Source organism: Pelmatolapia mariae, linkage group LG13 (genome assembly GCF_036321145.2).
Source record: "Pelmatolapia mariae isolate MD_Pm_ZW linkage group LG13, Pm_UMD_F_2, whole genome shotgun sequence".
In the NCBI taxonomy this organism is placed as follows: Eukaryota; Metazoa; Chordata; class Actinopteri; order Cichliformes; family Cichlidae; genus Pelmatolapia; species Pelmatolapia mariae.
In genome coordinates this window covers 17,809,854-17,831,946 of record NC_086238.1, presented here as the reverse complement: position 1 = coordinate 17,831,946, position 22,093 = coordinate 17,809,854, and the positions used below count along the sequence as shown (strand labels likewise).

The following is a 22,093-nucleotide window of genomic DNA, read 5'->3' as shown; positions in this document are numbered from 1 at the left end:
TAAGGACAACTCAGTGCCAAGCAATGATGTTTCTTACTACTTTGCCTGGCATGCAGTCAGAGAATGCATAAGGTCTGGAAATCTCAATCTGTATTAATGCCCATGTTCTAATCCTGATGTAAGCCACCATGTCACTTCCTCATGTACTGTTGTACCGTTGGCTTGGCAAAATTCAGCAAAATTGCCCTCGCGTATGGCTTTGAATTATATAAGTATAGAGAGGAGGGTGATGAATTTTCTGACGTTTATTTGACGTTTTCTGTGAGACTTTTTCAGTGTCGGGGAGTAATCATTGCATAACTCATGCACCGGAGGCTCGCACACAGAAACACAGGTCAGATGTGGAAATCCACAAGAGGTGTAGTCACACGCTGTCATCCAATTAGAACAAAGTGATCTCTGAGCAACAACTAATCAATTCACTTCGAGACACCTACTCACAAACAGAGCAGCCAGACTGCAATAGAGGGCTAAAATAAGAGCCTTTTGTTGTATAAAACAACTGCTAATAAAAGGGCCGCTAGCAGGAAGAAAAATTATAAACTCCAATGTAACTTCAGTTAAAAGTGTCTTAGACTAGATGCACAGTCTACTTAAACTATTTTTTGCATGTTATTGTGAATGTTTTATTGCTCGCACTGAGGTAAGGTAATATCACTACAGTTAGTTTTTATTATTTGGACAATTCAGCCACATCTAGGATGAAAGCCTATAACAGAAGCTGAGTTAATAAACACTGATCCATATGTTTTAACCTGTCCTACCTGTAGCCACATCGTTCAGCCTCTCGCTTAGATAATAGTCATTAGGGTTGAGGTACGGGAGCTGCTCCATGTACTGTTTAGGAATCAGGTACAGGACTTCCGCCACATGTCCATCCTCGATGATGGACATACGCTTTACCGAGCTCTTGCGTTTTACTCGGACGCGGTTGACGCTTTGGCTGCGGCTGGAGCTGCACAGTTTGCTCAGGCTGTTGAGGTTGGGCACAGTAGGCATGGTGCCCTGCTCTCCTTCAACCGTCCCACAGAGAAGGGCGAAGCACTGCAGGTAGACGTCAGCCAGTGTTGGACTCAGACTCGCTCTGAAATACTTTCAGCCTTGGACATCGGGGGTGAGGGGTGTTCACAGAGGCACAAAAGCGAAACAAAGGAAGCTTGAAGGGTAAATTCAAAAGAACGCATCATTAAATCTTGGCCCGGTTTCAAGAGCCCATGAACCGCCTTTGGTTAGGGTCCCTCCATCCATCACTTCAGGTGCCCATCTTGAGGTGGTCACGCAGGCAGCAGGTAAGACCAACACTCTGCTTTAGGTAGCGTAGAGTAAGACGTAAGGAGACAAGCTTACACTATGAGTGTCTTCAGCCCAACCAGCTTGGTGTCTTAAGCTGCTTAAGGCTGACGTCGAGCCATGATTATCTTCTGGGTGGGGTTTGATTTGTCTTTACGTTTTAAGTTCAATTACGCTGCTAAATAACAAGATCCTTTTTTTAATCTACTTTACATTAAGTTAGGTTCACACACAGAAAGAACAAATGGATCATTGTAGAGCATTACACTGACCCAAAGCATTCTTTCAAGGTTGGATTGCCTTGGGAGTCTGCCCAGTCCCTTACAAGGTCAACAACCAGCGAGGTCGTTCCAGCAGGCAAGAACGCACAAATTCACTGTTCCTCATCAGCAGGATCAATAACATCTAAAGATCCTGTGAATACATTAGTGTTAAACTTGAAATGCAGACAAGTTATCCCTCCATTAGCATTGAAATTGACGGCTACATCAATAAGATTTTGCTAAGTTGCAACGCAGTAAGAACACATGTTCTGGGTTTGAGTTAAATTTGCTTCTGCAAAGACTTGCACAATGTCTTTTCATTCTTGGCTCATTTCCTCGAGCCAAGAATCCATTCACATTCCTTGGAAATCTAAGTTTTTCATGAGGTAAAATCCACTGACAATAACCCACTAATGCTTTAAACCAACTGAAAATATGATAGTTTTGTTGACACAGAGTTGCTAGGAAATTGCTACGTAATCACCAAACATATTTCAACATAATATCAACTAAGTGCAATAAAACAGAAAACTCCCTCCTGACATCTTAATTCCATCAAGCAGATAAGAGTAAATCAAACGTGTCACGAAAGAATTAAACCAGAGTAGCGCACACTTGATGAAAAGCATAGCAGACAGTGACAAAGCACAAAATATCCTTTTAGTCTGGAGATGCCTGCACGATTGGAGGGCAGTGCCACACTTCAAATTTAATGAATTTCCTCTTTGTCTGAGAGGGTGCACAGACAGGATATCTGGAGGTAGACTGGCTGCGTATAGTGCTATTACCATCAGGTACTTATCTAATTTTACTTCCTCTGGAGTCTGCTTGCAACCACACCTTCATTCAGACAGTTAGACTTCCATTACAGGCAAAATAAAAAGTGTGACAGTGAAAGAACACGTACAGTCTTACACCCACACATGAGGACACATGTACCTGAGAGTAGCTGAGGACATAGTACTCTGCTGCAATGTGGCACTGCCCTCCAATCGTCATCCAGTCTGTGGTATCTTTGCCACAACTACCCACACACTCGCAACTCAACACGGTTAGAAAAACAAGACTGCTGTCCCTGCGCAGCTGAAAATCAGTAGAGCACATAAAATGCATCACAAACATTCACACAGCCTCTGCTGTTTCTCCATCCTTATCAACACATAACAAACACCCCCCCTCTCTTACCATCTAGTCCGAAACAGGAGGTGATTTTTTGGGCGTAGTTGCAGAGCCCATCGTAGCCAGGCTGCTGCCTCACCGTATTCCTCTCCCCCATCTCTACACACTCCCACACACACCGTCCCGTCCGGCAGTGCTTTCACTCCTTCCACTGCTCATCAATTATTCAGGCTTTTGCCAGGACACATGCATGCGCGCGCACGCCGACCCTCGGAATTCGCACGTACAGTACATAAACACACAAACACACTGGGAGAGAGAAAAGTGCTGAGGCAGAGGGTCGTGCCGTTGCAGCATGAGCAGCCCTCTCCGATGGTCGGATGAGAAGGAGACATCAGATTGGGTTACTGCAGAACGGAGCCGTGCCTCCTTTTTCATCCACCACTGATCATCAAGATAACACTGCACCGAGACAGGTACGCTGTGCAGGATGTGCAAACTGGTCAAGGAAAGGGCGGGGCAAAGCAGGAAGTGGAGGAAAATCACAGATGTACTAAGGTTTATGAGGCACACTTTCTTTGTTCATAGTAACTTGAAGTCCTGCATAATGAAATTACTTTCAGGACAAATTAAGTTACCTATAATTTTTCAGGCCCACAAAATTCTTGTGACTTTCATTAGTGCACATACTTTGGAAAACAGGACGGCATTTCTTCACAGTGATAGTGATGAAAGAACAAAAACATTACCTCAGGCATGGGCGAAACTTCCCTTAACACCATGCCTTTGCTAGGAAAATGGGGAAAAAGTGCGGTGATTTATTGAAACATGTGTACGCATATATGGAAATAAAGTAAATGAGAAAAACAAAGAATTGGTACCATTTTAAAGAGCTTGAAATATGATCTCCTTTGTTCTTCAACACAGCCTGAACTCACTTACACTACAAAAAATAATTTTGTTACATAAGTAGACTGTAAAATGTTATATTTAATGGAATCTGGTCAAATTAAATTTACTTGATTGGTTTATACCAGGCACATTTTCCTCAATTTTTTGATTTATTTATTTAAATAAAAAAGCTTTGATTTTGATTTCAATTGCATTTTATTCAAAATTATTGCTACATGTTTACTGAAGGCAAAGAATACTTTTTTTAGGAAAGCATTCTTCTAATTTATTTAAGTAATCTTCAGGATTACTTGACTGGAGGCCAGTGCATGACTGATAGTGTTCCACTGTGTTTCTAAACAGGTACGCTTTTACTGCATCGGCACTTTGTTTATGATCAATCAGACAGTTTCCAGATGGTATGGTGGATCAAAATCAAAATGTTATTTTTCTGCTTTCATAATTCCATCGAATTTTGACAAAATCCCCAACACCACTGGCTGGAATGTAGCCCCAAACATGATATAACCTCCACTGTGTTTTAGAGACTCATTGCTGTACCTCACTCCCACCATCTGTACATATGATGTAACAATGATTTGAACCAAAAATGTTCAAATTTGACCCGTTGCCACTAATTTCCAGTGCAGCTTTTGTATAATTTGGCACAACTCACGCTTTTCTCCCTGTTTCCCTTTCTTTAAAATGGCTTTTTGGCAGTGACAATTCAACTGAGACCATTTCTGTTGAGGCAGCAGATTGATCAGCTGAAGGGCCAGATGTATGTCTCTGGTCCTGTGTCAGCTCTCTTTGCTGGATTTTTTCTGATACTTTCAGATACTCTTCATCAGTTGTAGATAGCTATTTAGGCAAACTATTTCTTCTTTTATCCCTGTTTTTCCAGCTTCCTCAAAATATTTTACAGATAGAATGCTTTTTTTTCAGGAAAATATCATTCGCTGTAGCATTTTTCATAGATTCAGCAAGTTTTCTGTTATGTGTAGAAACAACATTGAATCGTTGCCATAAGTTAAGTGCATCTTTTATGCCTGGATGATTCACAGGTCAGTGTTAATAACTGCTTTATATTCTAGGGTCAATACAAAGCGTCTTGAGGTGACTGCTGTTGTGATTTGGCGCTATATAAATAAAACTGAACTGAAATGAATTGAATTGTTAAGAGGTTTAATTAAAAAAAACACACACACATTTGTCTGAAAATGTTCAGGTACAAGGACTGAGTGAAAACACACTCAGTGTCTAAAGAAAAACTTTCTTTGGACATTGGTCTCCTGAGAAGGTCTGGATAACTATTACTCAAGACCACTTTGAAAAAGTGACAGGACAGCCTGGCTCCTTAGAAGCAAAATATGAAGAAATGAGGGGTGGCCACAAACTTTTCCACAGTTAAATACAGCCATAACTTTTTCACAAATTCTGCTAACATACTAACTAAACCGATCATTTAATCTGCTTGGTAATTACACCCAACTGAAAAATTCTTTAGGAAAAAAACACATATGAAGCATATTTTCAACACAATTTAAAGCTCTACAAAGCAGGAAACCACATATAAAATCCAACATGCCAGCCTATACGACACCCTGGGTGTAGCTGAAAACATCATAGCCCCACATATGAAAGCTCAATAGTCCAACATGTTCTAAAGTAGCAAAGAACTGACAGCAAATATCCAGCACAAAAAAGTGATTATGCTAAATAGCATAGCTGCTAGTTCGTTTCTTTTTTTACTTGATTTTTCCAATAATGTACTGTCAGTGGAGAAATTTGATATGCTCATCTCTCAAATACCACCACAATGTGACCTTGAACAATGCACTTAAGCCCCATTTGCTCTGGCTGAACTGCTCAATGGCCATTAATAGCAGATGCACACAGAGCAGCTCATAGGTACGACTGACCAGGATAATGGTTTTATGAAAAATAAATAAAAATTGAGTTAAGAGATTCTAGACAAAAGCAAAAAAAAGGACAGGAAATACGATGAGACTCAAAAGCCCAGAGAGAGCAGCACGCCCGCGAGGGTGTTTTATAAGGTGGGGTGACTAATGGAAGGGCATCGCTACTACTGAGGTAAAAGCCGATGGCCTTGTGCTGATAACAGGGGTGGGGGGTGGGCGACTTCAAGGCTGAGAGCACAATAATAGCTTATACTCTCTGGACCACTGAAGGAGAGGCCCGTGATCATAAAGGGACACTGGCAGGAGAAAGTGTAGTAATTTGTGATGATTTTAAACTTCCTTTTTGCTCTTGGATGAAAATCAATCACCAAACGTGCTTTAGTTCTTTCCTGTATACAGTGAAATATTGATAATGATACCACTAGAGGTCCAAAACATGAACCGGGCAGACCATTAGACACTTCGTATTGACATCTTGAACATAAATCTCGAAGGAGAGCAGTCATTAGTTTAAATTACACACAATAGGGAACTGCAAGCAGCTGTTACAGTATTGCAGATTACATTTTTAAAAATACTGTTAAAAAATACCCTATATATATTGTGTCATAAGACATATGAAAAGTTACAAATTCTCACAACTGGGAAACTGGAAATTTTTAGCTTTTTGCTTGAAAAGTGACTTTGCTGAAAGCGTTTAGCAAAATAGTTGCAAATAGTTTTCTGAAAAATTAGATAACACTTAAAATATGGCAAAAAAAATCTGTGGAAATATATTCTGATAGGCCTCAAGATATTGAAACATACATGCAGATTCTCTACAAAGTAAAGAAAAAGAACGCAATTATATTATGATAACTAACCATACCAAGACATGGCATGTCACGTGATTTGATACAAACTTGTTACAAAGTAAAGAAATTTGTGGTTTTGCGATTATTTCTTTGTTGTGATAAGACTTAATTCTATTTAGTTGTCCTTAAATGTTGCCACATTTGTAAGAAAAATGCATTTGCACGTTGAGCATCAGAGTTAAGTATGTGGGCAGCACCCATTAAAAATTTGCCAAACAGATTTCTGCCATTGACTCTTGTTTGGTATCGTTTATTGGATTGGATGATTGAAGTCTGAAGAAACAAGACAAACTTGCCATTTAACAATTTATTCATCTAACAAACAGAGCCCTCTGCAGCATGTTGAGGAACCATGCAGAGCCACAACAGCCTGGCATCTCTTCCTCGTGCTGCTCACACAGTCCTGTGGGATGGTGTCTTATTCTTCAACCGGCTTTTGTCACAAGTCAGCCAGTGTGGTTGTGTTGGCCACTCTGGCACGAACAGCACGCCTATGCTGCTCAAACAAGTGTTCAGTGGACACTTCATCTTCTCCACTCCCAAATTCTGGTCGTGGTCTCTTATAAACCCCGCTTTGTGTGATGTGCATTATAATCTTGGGGGATAGAGTTCTATAGAAATATGGTATTGTCCACTGGTTGCAGAATCTCGTCATCACCATCATACAGAACTTGGCCTTCCATTTGGAAATGGTACCAGGGCTCACCTGCTGCAACTTAGCTTTGCAGAACACCAGCTTGAAGTCACCCTATGACGCAAGCCCTAACCAGATCTGTCAAACGTGGCCTGTTTGGAGCAGACAACAACTGACCGCTCTACCAGGGTCCAAGCTCGCATGTGCAAGAGTCAAAAGGAGAATAAGCTGTTTGGCACTGACAAAAGATTTGGCAAATTTTACATCGACTCTGCTGTTCAACCCACAAATGCATTTTCCTTATAAATTGGAAGCATTTAAGGAGAAATAAACAGGCTTTCCAGGGTATCAGGATTTTTTGCCAAGAAAGATTGTTACAACAAAAGAATAATCGTGTATATTCTTTTATACTATCAAACATGTAATGTCAGATGACTTGATGTGACATATTGATGAAAAAGCTCTTGTTTGTGCCTGATTTATCCACATATTAGTAACCTCATGTTTGTCTAAACAGCACGGAGATGACAACCATAGGATGTAGGATGTAATTAATTCCCAGGAATGGTGATTGGCTGTTTGCAGGAGCTTAAGTGTGCTAATCACATCTATGTTCCACAGGGGCACTTTTCAAGCAGTGGGCTCCTAGCTTCATCGATCTCCACCAGCAGATACAGTAGCCCACATCAGTAATGGGGGGGGGGGGGGGGGGAGTTCAAAGCCATCTTGCTATACAAGGCTCTGTCATATAGAGTCTGGAGGGGAGATATCTGCTGAATAGTCAGCTTCTCTAGAAAAAGAAAGGAAAAAAAAACGTTGCTGTTTTTCCCACTAAATGGATCAGACCCATCATAATGAATCAAACTACAGATTTAATATAATAACCCTGATGCCATGTTTAGCTTTTTATTCAGCTCTCGGTCAGTCAGACCATCTGAACACAGCTATAGCAGGAACAGCTGGATGCTGTGCCTGAGCGCAAGGTCACCTGACAGAAATCCAAGACAGCACAAAAGCCTGTGGAAACAAGCTCCTCTTATCCACCTGCCTGAACTGTTTGCTCATACTCAGCCAAAAAATGTCAATCTTGCAAAAACATCTGGACAACTCAGACTGCAAGGAATTATAGTTTGTATTTAGCATGCACTTTCTAAAATAATAATAATAAAATAAATAAAAGGTACTTTCTATCACCTGATCTCACCGGTTAATCCTTACCAAATGATGATTATCAAACGCCTGACTGACTATTCTCCACCAACAGCCAGCAGGTTTCAACTAATGACACGCACCTCCCTGATTAAAGGAGCAATCATAGAGCAATCACAGAGCTGCTTGTCATTTTTTAAGGCTTAGATCTATCTTTAGGTTTTATGGAGAGCAACGAAGTAAGTTGTAGGCTATTAAAAAAAAGAAAAAAAAGGGAGAAAGACTGCAGCGGTGGAAGCTGTAGTTTCAGCTATGCACCGGTGTAACCTACTTACAATATCAGTGTCATTACCGCAGCCCGATCCTCCGTAAGACGGTGCAGCGGGACTCCCTTCTCCATCTCACCCATCCTCGAACCGAGATCCCCTCCTCCTCCACCACCTCCTCCAACACCAAGAGACTTTCCCCCCTCTGTATGTACTGTTACGAAGGCTTCTGCGGCAAAAGATACTCACCTCTAGCAGACATGCCCGGTAGGTAGAGTCTCTTCTTTCTTTGCCGAAATGAACGGGAGAAGATGGCCCGGTGCAGCTGTGGAGAAGGTTGACAGTGTGATATTTCTGATGCTTTAAGTTTGAGCCTGTCATTTATTGGGATTGAGCGCAGGGACACACATACAGCCTGCGATTTGGTGGACTAGACTAGAACGAGCGGTGAAGAGGCACTTTCCAGCGACAGGGCGTGTCCTGGATCAGACAGCATCCCTTTTTCCCCCTCTCTTATTTTCCAACAAGTTTGTGCCCATATTTGAACCTAATATCACGGAATTATTAAGGAATAAATTAAATCATGCTTGAAATTCCTTGCCTGCAGCTGCTGTCGGCTCACCTAAACGTTAAACCGGGCATAGCCTACTTTCTGCCGGGGATGACTGTGCTGTTCTGGACGTGAGTTGGTCTAAATCATAAAGTTGACAGGCACTCAGGAGATGTGACTGTTGTTTCCCCCCGTTTTCCCATTAATATGACTACTTCTCCGAGATATCTGGCAAACTCCTCCCTCACGTGAACTCCTAAACTTTACTCTTAAAGTGACACTTCAAGCAAGCATATAAACTCTGTCCTGCAGCGGAAAAAACGCCTAATTTCAGATGGGAAATCAGTGCATTATCAGGGAGAGTATTTATAGTTATTAAGTAACACTTCACTTGAGCTTATCAGTGGCTAAACCTGTGCCACTGAATATATGGAGCGAACATGTTTAACTGAATGTTGATCACGGTTTGTTATTGAATTTATTGGTTTATAACTCAATTAGTATGCCTTGATAGTTGTCAACCATCAGAAGGGCTTGTTTAGTGCTCTCACGCCCCCTGGTGGTTGTCTCCATGACAAGCGTTTGGCGAAGGAAGTGCCACCGTGTCCAAAGTGAGCGTACGTTAACTCTCTGTAGACGTCTTGTTTACAGTACCTGTGCCAGGCCTGTGAAGTCCTGTTGTCGACAACGTGCTACGTGTTTTATTGCTTACATTTTTTCTTTCGTTACAAGGGTCATTGTATGAAACCTCCAATCTGGATCGAGGTAGTAGCAATAGGAAGAAGAAGATAGAGGAATTCTCTAGGTCTTCTCGAGAGAAACTAGTCCAGTCGAAGAACAAAATGTTCTCCAAATTTACGTCCATTCTCCAGCACGCTGTAGAAGCGGTAAGTTTTTAACCGATGTTGATTTTATTCGTTGCCTGGCTTTTGTGTTACGTCTTTCTTTTGTTTTCCAGAAACCATATATCACTACGCCAAACATAAGGCTATCGTAGCTAATTGTTAAGCTAACCAATTAGCTTCGGCTAGCGTTAGCGCTTTGTGTTTTTGTTGTCAGTTTGCTCATTCTGGTTACCTATGAATGTGCCTGAGTATGTGCCATGACAAAGTACTAAGTAGCCTTTTTTGTAATTGCAGCATGTCATCTGTCTGCATGTAGCTTGGTAAACTGAGCTTGATAGATGCCGAGTTAGCTTATAATACCACCGAGATGCTAAGCTAACATTGTAGCTAGCTATCCCGTTTCAAACAGCAGGCTCTCGTCTTCAGGAGTGGTGTCAGAATAATTGGGTAACCGTGTTTGATATTGCGCAAACGCCTTAACGTTAATACCAAAGGGAACATGTGTGAGTTGTCCTCCTCAGCAGTATTTAAGAACTCAGTATTAGCATGCTATCACGCCAGGCAGACAACTAGCTAGAAACCAGTAATAACGTGTCTCAGCTCTGTTTTCCAGCTGTTTGAACCGACGCACAATACAGGCAACTCAAAGTGAATAACTCTGACTTCAAATGTGGTTAGAGTATCAATCCACTTCTAAATAGCAGTTACTGAGTAAACGTCCAAGATCATCTTACAACTCTGGGACATACTGTTATATTTGTTTATGTGTTTTAAGTAGATTTCAAATAGTAAAACTCTCATGTTACCTGACAACGAAATCTTTTACGCCATTATAAATGTTTTTGCAAACTGCTGGGCTTGAAATGCGATCACATCACAATCAAGGTGTCTTGCAGCTGCACATGAGAACCATTTAGCACGAGAATATATTAATGTCTCTGTTTGAAAGTGAGTGATATATGTAGAAATGTAATTATAATCATTAGTCTCTAGATTATCATAAGCTCATCTTTTCAAAATTTCTTTTTCAGCTTGCCCCTTCGCTGCCATTACAGGAAGACTTTGTCTATCACTGGAAGGCCATCACACATTATTACATTGAGACTTCTGGTAAGGACTGTCTGAAATGATAAGTTAGAATCTATATCTTGACATTCACACAAATTCATGTAGTGATTTTTTTTTTCGGGGGGGGGGGGGGGGGAGAGCTGCACAAAGACTTCTTATGCAATATTGTTGTATTTCTAATCTTGTCACAAGTAGCTTTGTTTGGTTTTGCCTGATGTTCTTGTGTTTGATGCTGTCATTTACTGCACCAATCTAATATCGGTGCGCATGTTAGAAGCTCCCCGCTCTGTGAAAAGAAGATTAAATGGAAAAACTTTACTGTGCAGTCAAATGTAATATTGGCTGCCATCAAAATTAACTAATACTGTCCACACCACTGTCCACAATTGATGATCAAACTTTCCTAATTATGCAGTGTGTCAGAAAGATGACTGACATATTTTATAAATGTAACTACAAATGAGTTATGTTGTTACTAGCTGTGCTTCTGTATGTGAACAAAAAATGGGAAAAACAACTGTTGCATGGACTGCTAAAGATTGGTAAGGCATTTTCCCCTCATGTTTTTAATATTTCTCATATCTTTCTATGAATTTGCTTGTTAGATGACAAAGCGCCAGTTACAGACACCAACATCCCATCCCACCTGGAACAGATGCTGGACATCCTGACCCAGGAGGAAGCCGAAAGGGAGTCTGGAGAGACAGGACCCTGCATGGAGTATCTCTTACACCATAAGATCCTGGAGACTCTCTACACCTTGGGCAAGGCAGATGTAAGGCACTCATGCTTTTGCTAACTACATACAGGAAAGTAAACATACCATAAGATTTTAGCTGTACCTAATAAGCCCCTTTTACACACACGCTCCTTTAATCTGATCTAAATGTGTCAGCTTTTTATATTAATGAGCACCATTTGTCTTTTCTTTTCTCAGCATGACACAAGTCTGAGTCCATGCTGTCGTGTAAACAAATAGACACACAGAAGATTATGACTGTGTGTATGTCTCTCAAGTTACTCTGCTCACTAAAAGAGATTGTTGTGGAGAATGCTGTTAGCAATAACATGGGGTGGAGTGGGGGCGTTGGTATGAGAAAGCCGATGCAGTCTCCATCTCATTGTATTATGGCTGATTTACACTACCGCACTGAATCTTTGTGGAGCCTACTACATACACAAGTGGCTCATGTCATAATGATGGCGCATTATGTATTAGTTACCTTGTATCACATGTTTTATATGCAGTTGCTGTCGATTGAAACAAATACAATTCTCAGGCTTTTTTTCCTCTTCTAGGTCTAGGTCAGCGTTCTCTTGTTCTTTCCATATATTTGTCTCTGAAGTTGTTCTGCTTGTTTGTAGAGTCCCTCACATCCATTTCAATAGTTTCAGAAATCTCCCTCCAGTAATTTGCTGACATTTGTGAGTCCTTATATTGACACTATGACTATTTTTGTTATAATGAGTTGATGATTGTAATTCTCTCACTGATAAATTAAAAAACTTCAGCGAGAAAGTAGCAGGAAATGTACAGGTGGAATTGAAAGTACTGAACAGGCCAGTTAAAATAGTTGACGGCTGCATTAGCACAGCATTTGGCTACATTTCTAGTGAGGTGGAGGTCAGGTTATGTTGAAGGGTTTCAAAGGTGTTTGCTGTTACGAAATAGCTGTGGTAAAGATATCCTGCTAAAGTATAAATATCCAGCTATTTTGGTTGTTCAATAGTCTGTTTGATTATTGTTCCTAAATATATGATAAGCAGTTTTTTTCTCTTCACTTAAAAAAAAATCTAAGCTTAAGGATTTTTTCACTTTCCAGCTCTAACAATTAGTCCATAAACATTGAAGAGTGCAAAAGACAGTTTGCAAGGCTTTAGTTGCTGGAGGTGAACATAAAACTCCCGAAAATTGCCAAGCAAGTTTCATATGTCCTTCATTCAGACTGACATGTTGTTGTTGTAAAATACAAATTTACAGTAAATCCTTACTGCCGTGAAGACAGTGTCAGTGACTGGTCAGATTAACAAGAAACAACTGTCAGAATATAGACGCCCATTTAAGTAACCTGACTGTCAAAACTAGTGTGCAGCACATAAATAGACTTGTTCTGTCAGTGTTGTGTCAACGTCTGAGTGAAGCTGTGGGAAACAGTCAAGGTTAAAGCTTTCTGTGTCTGGATGTCATTATGCTGTCACTGTCACAGACCGATGGAGCCAGAATTGGTATGTTTTCTATGTGTGTAAATAGCAGTATTGTTGAATAGCAAGGTTGCGATTTAAATTGTGAGCACTAGGTCTATGGAGGTTGGTGTAGGCTGACACTTTCTGTCACGAGTAGTAACAGTAAATACAAAAACTGTCACTGGCATCATAAAGTTCAATATATGGTGTTTTCCCACCAGTGTCCTCCTGGAATGAAGCAGCAGGTGCTCACCTTCTACACAAAGCTGCTGGCACATATTCGACAGCCCCTCCTGCCACACATCAACGTCCACAGACCTGTACAGGTGAGAAGTGCTGCAGTCTGGATTTCCTAAAAATATTCTGCTAACTGACACATTATGTAACTTGCTTGGATCTTGTTTTGTGACTGTGACGTGACTCTGTCAGAAACTGATCCGTCTGTGCGGTGAGGTGCTTGCTGCTCCTACAGAAAACGAAGAGATCCAGTTCCTTTGTATAGTCTGTGCCAAACTGAAGCAGGACCCTTATCTCGTCAACTTCTTCTTAGAGGTAGGCTGCTAGGACACCAGAGATCTGCACAATTGGGAAATATTTCACAAGCAAATATTATTTTTTTGTAACATCATTCAGAGAGTATGTCTTATTCCTGACGTTGTCTGTTAGAATAAGTCAAAGAGACCTGAGATAAAGAGTCCTGTGGCAACAGAAGGGGCGAAGGAAAACGCCTTGTCTCCAGACACTGGTCAGTCTCTGGCAGAGGAACAAGCTGACCACCAAGACGAACCACAGGCTGCAGCTGCTGTCTCCACATCCAGTCCAACAAGTAACAATAACAGCAACAACTACAATCTGGTCACCTCCCTGCTCAACCTCACAAAGAGTCCTGTAAGTGTTCCCTGTATGAAGATGATTTATTTATGTATGTAAAGTCTTTCTCTTTAGAAGCTCTCAGTTTGTAATCATGAGCTGTGTCATATATTTTTCCTGTCCACAGGATGGCAGGATTGTGGTGAAGGCTTGTGAGGGCCTGATGCTGCTGGTCAGTTTACCAGAGCCTGCTGCTGCCAAGTGTTTGACTGAAAACACCGAGCTCTGTGAGCTTCTCACCGACAGGCTGGTCTCCTTTTATAAAGCCCTGCCACAGTCCATGGACCCCTTGGACATTGAGACTGTAGAGTCGGTCAACTGGGGGTAAATTTCTCAGTAAAACTTCATACTAAATAAAGTGACTCATAAATACTTATCTGCAGATCTGATTATTCCTGAAATAGTGTGCTCTGCTGAATGCTATTTTTAGTGGTTTTATTATTTGATTTATTTGAATCAGTCCTTTAATACCTGTATTTTTTCCTCTCCCTCCTTTAGTCTAGATGTATATAACCTGAAGGAGGATGCTGCTGTCTTCACAGGGAAGAGGGCTCTCATCTCCTTCTTGTCCTGGCTTGATTACTGTGATCAGCTCATCAAGGAAGCACAGAAGGTTCTTACCCAGTGCTGACTCACTGTATTTTGATGACTCATATCATGAATAGACAGAATAAAAGACAGTCTTTCCAAGGAAGTTTCTTTCTTTTTTTCTTTTTTTTTTAAATAAATTAAATACACAAAAGGCTGAACAACATTTTTTGTCTTGTCTTCACTGTCTTGCAGTCAGCAGCTGCAGTGATGGCAAAAGCAGTGAGAGAAAGATTCTTTGTTTCTGTGATGGAACCACAGCTTATGCAGACGTGAGGCCCTCTTTGAATCATCAATCATCATGTTTGTGGTCCTGTCAGTGTGCTACAGGCGTTGTCATGACTGCTGCTGTGGGTTTGTGCATTCATGTAGGTCTGAGGTTGGCATCCTGACCTCGACAGCTCTGCTGAACAGAATCATAAGGCAGGTGACATCGGAGGCTCTGCTGCAGGAGATGGTTTACTTCCTGCTGGGAGAGGAGCGAGAACCCGAGACTTCAGCTACAATCGCTCAGAATCCACTCAGACACAGACTCATCGAGCACTGTGATCACCTATCAGATGAGGTTATTATACTGCTAATCCATGCATCTTTACCACTATTTATTTCTGCAAACCCAACTCATTCAGGCCTTTTTATTACACTTGTGTATACTGAGTTGTAGCTAATATCTTTACAAAGCATAAATGGCCATCTGCCTTTCAAGGACTGAGTTCCAGCGAAACATATGATTAACCCAAAGCCCATGAATTTTAATTAGTATTTTTGTAAGAGCCATTGTAGTCTTTTTCATCAAACAAAAGGCGGCCAAATCATCTGTTTGATTCTTCAGCAGTCGCTGCCTACTTTTCTGTTAGTGAGAAAACACTTAACTAGCTTCTTTGCACTTATCGAATGAGAAGAGGCTTACTCCTTTCTTTGTCCCACCTCAGATCAGCATCATGACCCTGCGGCTATTTGAGCAGTTAATCCAGAAGCCCAACCAGCACATCCTCCACAACTTGGTGCTGCGCAGCCTGGAGGAGAGGAACTACCTGGAGAACAAACCACAGGAAGAGCGGGAGCCGCTGGAAAATGGCCAGCCTCATGATGCTGTGTAAGGACCCCTCTATGACCTTTAACCTCCCCTGAGCTGCTGGATTTACATTCTTGAAGATCCTCTGCACAAATGCAAACATTTCGAAATAAAACGAATGCATGAAGTAGCTGTGTTTTTGAGATATCTTATTACTTCTCATGCATAATTAATTAGTGTGTGTTTTAATTGGTCAAATTCCTCTGAGCCTTGATTATGTAGGCTCACAAAAATGCAATTCAGCTAATTATTTGCATAAATCAAGGTTGTGCGAGACTGAAACATAATGAGAAATAATTTGCATGTTTCTTGTGCACAGTAATGAAAATCTCAATTAAGACGAACTCTCATGAGAGCTTCTTTCACTTGGTAATTGATTGTTTTTCATATAAAAGCATTCAGTTGCTTGATGCATTAGTGTTATAATATATTTTCTCAAATAATCAATTTAAAGCCTTGAAGGACTTCAGTCTCACTGACAAATTATACAAAGCTCCAAGCTGCCACAGACACACAAAGGGCCATAAAATACTGTGATGCAGATGTGGTTTTTCTCAAATGTGCAGGGATCTGAGGCAGATCAGTTTATGAATAAATGTTTTCTCTACAGAGATCTTGAGGAGGATCCGCTGTTTGGTGATGACCTTTCTCCAGAGAGGAAGCTGTCTGGATCTGACTGGCTCAGCACTTCTCCACCACAAAGTCCTGACCATTCAAAGTCTGAGGGGAAAACAGAAGTCCACAAGATCGTGAACAGGTGCGCAGTCTGCTCATGGTGATGCACCGTGCATCGCTCAGCTCAGTTCTCACTGTTAAACTCTGTCACCTGCAGTTTCCTGTGTCTGGTCCCCGATGAGGCCAAGTCATCATATCACGTTGAAGGCACAGGATACGACACCTACCTCAGAGATGCACACAGACAGGTGAGAGGTCCTGTAGGTTACTGTAAAGCGGGTGACACACTGGACAACAAATAGAGAAAAATCTGTCACAGTGCTCTCTGGGACTGTTTTGATCTCCTGACAGTGCTGCAGCAGCTCCTTCTGTATTGCTGCTCATTATTTTTCTTCATTGTTATTCTCAGTTCAGGGACTATTGTGGCATCTGCCAGCGGTGGGACTGGAGGGGAAATCCAAAGCCTTTTGAGAAGTGTAACTTGGACATCCCGTTCTTTGAGGGCCACTTCCTTAAGGTTCTCTTCGACAGGATGGGTCGCATCCTAGATCAAGTGAGTGTAATCTGTACTGGAGTATTTTCATAATTCAGATCAAGTGCTTGCTGTAGTGTTGATATATGCATTAATTCCTTCTTACTCCTCCGTTCCAGTAAAGCAAGAGAAGGTAAAAAAAAAAAAGTTCAACTTTGGTTCTAATTAAATAAGTAGTGTAAATACAGCTGTTGAGTGAGATTCACACAAATTAAAATGAAACTAGTAGATTATTCAAACTGATTTAATGTTCCCACACTTCCAACAGTTATTAGATTTGCTGCAGTCAGAAAAAAATTAAACACTGCTGCTTGCGGTTTACTGTGAGTGATGCCTCTCATGTTAGGCTTACAGAGATTACATAGATTTTCTATTTTGTTTGCTTAATAATGACCACTGAAAGCCAGAACTTTATGGTCATTGTGAAGATGAATAATAAAGATTCAAAGGAAATATTCACTTTTTGGAACGTGGGTTTGTTTCAAATCAACACGGCCCTTCTGCTCATCAGTGTCCAATTTACATTAAACTTTTAATAATATGAAATTGTAGCTTCACATTAAATACTATCATTGTTATATGTATTTTTGTTTATTTTCAAAAATGGTCTGTCGACCCACTTTGAGACTTGTTTTCATGCCACAAATATCTAAAAAAAATATTAAAGATAAAATCACGACAATTTCCTTTCCCTTTCTTACCATCAGAATGAATCAGAATCTGTAATCTGGCACAAATACATTAAAAAGATGTCAGATAATTGACTAGTAAAAATATGAAAAAAAATCTTATATTTGAGTACACACTGATAGAAAACTTCACAGTGCAAAAGACAACTAGTGAAAAATTCTCTGTGATATATAGTTGAATTTCACACTGTAAAATAAAGCGTGCACTTTACTTTCAACATCAAATTCTGAGTTATAAAAATGAATAAAACGTGATTTTCATGCTGGGTTGAGCAAATATAACAAGCTATACCACAGAAACAACAATAAAATAAATTAGCTTCACATATCAAATACTTTACAGCACGTCGTATATATGTTCGGACTTAAAACTGTGACATTGTTGTTGCGAATCGGAGATGCTCAAGCAGAACATGAATGAACAGGATGACCCAAATAGAGTTTGGATCGTATTTAGGAAATCAAAACTAAAAGCTGTCAGTCAGTCAGTCGGTTACGTAAATAAACTCTCACTTTGTGTTGTTTTCATGTTGTTACTTATTGTGAAGGAAAATTTTTCAAAACTCTTGACCAGATCATTTTTATTTATTTAAATCTTCTTGCCTCTCTGTCCTCCAGCCCTATGATGTCAACCTGCAGGTGACCGCTGTGTTGTCCAAACTGTCTTTGTTGCCACACCCTCACTTGAATGAATACCTGCTGGACCCCTATATCAACCTGGCCCCTGGATGCAGGTCTCTGTTCTCTGTCATCGTCAGGGTAAGGTGCCCATCTTGATTGTGCTACAGCTGCAACTTGCAATCTTGTTGCCTTTTAAAATAGTTGACCAGGATGTGACCGCTCGGAGTCATTTGTTGTCTTCAAAGGAATTTTGGTGCACAAAACGGCGATTAGATGGACTCGGTCTGCTGTCACTTTGGGAATTAATGGGATTGAGTCGGGAATTATATGCAATCTGTTTGTGAAAATACGATGATTAACTGCGATTAATCGGTGAAAATATTTCTCAAATATTGACATAGTTGCTGCAGAATGACAAAGATGTTTGGCAAAATTGCTTTTATAAACATAACCAGTTGGAAACCAGTTCAGTCGAGTCCCCTATTGCAAGGAGACATGTCTCAGATGAGAGGATTGTTGGCAACATGTTGTCAGTCTGTCTGGGAGTTGGACCCCAAATGCAAAAAGATTTCAGTGCAACCCCTGGGCAACTAGCAATGTTCCTGGTTGCAAGGAGGTAGCTGTCCTCTTTTCATTCCAGTGTGACTCATCCATTAGAGTGTAATTATCTTATCCATCATTGATAGGAGACACTTCGTTGCCCAGAGCTCAAAGCCCAACTTTAATTTCTGTGCTGGGAGATTTATTACTTTTCTTGATTGATTAGTGCTGCTGCGTGCCATTTTGAATCTGGCTTCCTAGTAATCTTGCTCACCCTACTTCTTACCGGCTACAACACCAAGTCGTTTTATTCTGGGAATCAGTTCAAATCCATGAAATCTGAAGTGGAACACAATGTAAAAGTAGTTTTAGATAGTAGTAGATGTGATTTACTGCTGTTGCTCAAATTAGCTGCTGTGTTTTTGTAATTGCTCTGCATTCGTGTGTGTGTGTGTGTGTGTGTGTGTGTGTGTGTTAGGTGGTTGGAGATCTCATGTTGAGGATTCACCGTATCCCAGACTTCACACCCAAACTTTTGCTTGTGAGGAAGAGATTATTAGGCATGGAGCCAGAGGGCATCACGTATGTACTTCCACATGATTCTGGGTCGTATGTTCTGAGGTGACTTTCAGGGGATATTCTCACCTTTCTGTTTGCCCTCCCTTTAGTATCGACCACATGACCTTGCTGGAGGGGGTGATTGTGCTGGAAGAGTTCTGCAAAGAGCTGGCAGCCATCGCCTTCGTCAAATACCACGCAGCTGCCTCGTCCTCGCCGTAATCGTCCTGCTGTTCGTCCATCTGCCTCGACCGGGCAGACAGGTCAGGATGGAACTGGGCTATTGGAGGTGCCGTAGTACCGGTGGCACAGGGTCGGCAAAATATTACCACTAACTGTTCATCTCTGTCAGACTGTTAAAGCCCACACCGACGGGTGTCATCACTCCCCTTCCTCTGGCCTCTTGGGCTTCACTATAAAATTGTCTCAGTCTTGTTTTTGAGCACTGACAGACACTGCCCAGCCAGCAGAGGAATAAGAGGAGGAGGAGAGAGGTTGGGGTGCAGAGAAATGTTCACTGGACTCTTTTGAGCCTCTGCAATTTTTCTCACAGCCCCATCCTTCCATCTTTGTTTTTCACCAGCCAAAAGATGACAGCCCTGTAATTTACTACATCAAGGACAAAAGATGTTTGTGTATTTATTTTCTGTCCCATTACCACCCATCTGTAAATGTCATTGCCTTAGTGTGGACTCACACTTTTCAGTTAAAGAAAACTGTTTCCTTTTGAAACATTTTTTTTTAATCTTTACCCCTCACATCGTTGTCTGTTTGAAGACAAGCAGAATCATCATGTGCGTATATGTACCTGTAGTTACATATAAAGAGCTGTAGTGTTTGAAGATGCTGCGCTCGTGTTTTAAATGCCAAGTCATCGTATTTATTTGTCTGCTTTCAGGTTGCCTTTTTTTTAAACTAATGTAAACAGTCTGTGTAATGACTGACTGAGAGGATCCTCTTTAGTGTTCATTTTCTTTCCTCAGTTTGTAAGTGCTTCGCTCTGAAAGCTCATCTGTAATCACCGTCATCCAAAGATATCACCATCCGTCGCTTTTTGTTAAATGAAAATGGTGAATTTGCAAATTCTGCCAATTTGCACATGGACCTTCATTGCACTTGTTACATTATAAGTTCATTGGTTTGTCGAGACGTCTTTGTGCAGACTGCGTATCCAGTGTTGGAATTTTCATACACCAGTGTTTGATATATTTTAAGACATGCTTGTTTTATTTGTGTTTACACGCTTTCTCTATAATTATCGATTAATTTATTTGATCCATTCAAGGGAAAACATGGCGAAACCAACCCTATTGATTTTATTCATCAGTCTTAAATACGACTTGGGCCATGCAATACTATGTTTTTCTTCCTTTTGTTGGCTTATTACATTTAAAACTTTATTTTGGGTTGTTTGCATCTACAAGTTGTAAACAGTTCAGCCACATTTGGATTTCAACTTTTCCTTTTTTTTGTCCAATGATTCCCAAGAACCACGGTAAATTAGATTGGAAGAAACCCTTTAAAAGGAGTCCAGTTTTCAGTTAGGAAACTGTTGTAGTAGTTGTAGGAGCTCTGAGCTCCTTCAAAGGTTATCATGACTTCCTACAATGTGTTGCGTTTACTTGCAGTGTTACTTTTATATCCAAATCTTGAATGGCAAGGAAATGTACTCGGTGCTGTGTATTGTTGGGGCGGATTATGTGCTCGTATGTTGTGCGGATCTGTCGGGACGTGAAATTAAGCGTCTCGGCTCACAGATCAATTATGAATTACAAAAAGGATTTGAATTAGTCTGTATCAAGATGCTACTTAATGTAACTTTTGTTGCTTGTGTGTTCCCAGTGTGAATGTTTCCGTTCTATGGGATGGTCTTTGAGCACTGAGTTTGATTTATTTGCCTAACTTTGCTGTGGAGAATCATTCATTGAAGCCATGACTCGCTGGTCTCGATCCTTTGTTTTTGCACCCATTTCCTCCTGGCCCCACCTCGAAACCATCACTTAAGCTACATTATGCAATTGCTTGCAATGAATCAAATTTGCACATCGTCTTCATCAATGTTTTTAATATAAATTTACACATCAAAAAGCTTTTTTTCTCTTTCTTTTAAATATTTTGTTGCGTGAACCAAAAAAAGAAAAGTCGAGGATGTCAGGAGAATAACATTTCTATTTTAATTTTAAACTTTTGTTTTTGAACCTGTCAATTGTTCACATTTTTTTTTTTTAAATCAACCGTGTTTCCAACCTTTTCTGTATAGTTGTATATTGTAAGTGTACAATAGCAATAGATATACTACCTGGTGTAAATGCATGCTTCTACATTATTTTTTAAAGGCAGTCCAGCCATCTGTGACGATTTCTCTGCTGTCAGCACTTTGGTCTTTGGAAATAAGACGCCTTACTTCACACTGTGGATTTCTGAGGGCTCCTGGAATCAGTGTGGAAGGGGTTTCTGCTTCTTTGCAGTCTGTTGTAATCTTACTATGCTTCTCTTATGTTACGTGGGCTTGTTTTGGTTTGTGAAGATATACAGGACTCTGTGTAGTCAAAACTCTGATGCCAGTTAATTTCATGTCTTGTCATCTTAGACCAATCACTGTATCATGTTGATCACTGCTCATCTCTTAAATAGGAAGAGTGTTCTACTTCTATCTCATTGGGGTTTCGTTCTGTGATTGTGCGATGGCTAATTTAAACAGGAAAAGGCGCACGCTCGCGCCTCCCGTCTCCCAATGCTTCAGAATACCGAGACGCAATCACTGCAGTATTGTGTGCACTCAGAGGCATCGGTTCATTTATTCCTCATCAGCTGTCTTCATCACTGCTCTTATACACACACAAAAGGTTTCATTCAGGACAATATGGTTTTGACATTCTCCGTCCCAATTAAAAAAAAAAACAAAGTTCC

General features: G+C 40.7%; 2 protein-coding genes across 8 annotated transcripts in view; one reads left to right on the top strand and one right to left on the bottom strand.

The window, feature by feature from the left end:
• ablim1a (actin binding LIM protein 1a) overlaps window positions 1-8,828 on the bottom strand; it is a 42,608-nt gene extending 33,780 nt beyond the window's left edge. For 4 of the 7 annotated variants that reach the window (XR_010573909.1, XR_010573914.1, XR_010573911.1 and 1 more), the window contains exon 1: window positions 765-1,355. Coding sequence is in view for 2 of the 7 variants with exons in the window: in XM_063491071.1 (XP_063347141.1) it covers window positions 765-999 (235 nt within the window). In the remaining 5 variants the exon portion in view is untranslated. Of the gene's footprint in view, window positions 1-764; window positions 1,356-2,738; window positions 3,035-8,637 lie in introns of those variants that run through there. The other 3 variants (XR_010573913.1, XR_010573910.1, XM_063491072.1) reach the window with 3 other exon arrangements.
• fhip2a (FHF complex subunit HOOK interacting protein 2) lies at window positions 8,494-22,092 on the top strand. Its single transcript, XM_063491063.1, has 18 exons — window positions 8,494-8,655; window positions 9,671-9,825; window positions 10,815-10,893; window positions 11,457-11,626; window positions 13,257-13,361; window positions 13,465-13,587; window positions 13,702-13,923; window positions 14,033-14,229; window positions 14,404-14,518; window positions 14,689-14,765; window positions 14,866-15,058; window positions 15,426-15,589; window positions 16,179-16,325; window positions 16,401-16,491; window positions 16,653-16,796; window positions 18,083-18,223; window positions 19,104-19,207; window positions 19,294-22,092. The coding sequence occupies exons 1-18, from the start codon at window positions 8,598-8,600 to the stop codon at window positions 19,403-19,405; spliced, it is 2,397 nt and encodes a 798-aa protein (XP_063347133.1). The 5' UTR covers window positions 8,494-8,597; the 3' UTR covers window positions 19,406-22,092.
• The last annotated feature ends 1 nt before the right edge of the window (window position 22,093 follows it).

Excerpts from the sequence above, each read along its gene's own strand:
- fhip2a (XM_063491063.1), top strand. The coding sequence starts at position 8,598 with ATGTACTGTTACGAAGGCTTCTGCGGCAAAAGATACTCACCTCTAGCA. Across the intron at positions 13,924-14,032 it reads TCAACCTCACAAAGAGTCCT|GATGGCAGGATTGTGGTGAA; the intron begins GTAAGTGTTCCC and ends TCCTGTCCACAG. Across the intron at positions 14,230-14,403 it reads GTAGAGTCGGTCAACTGGGG|TCTAGATGTATATAACCTGA; the intron begins GTAAATTTCTCA and ends TCCCTCCTTTAG.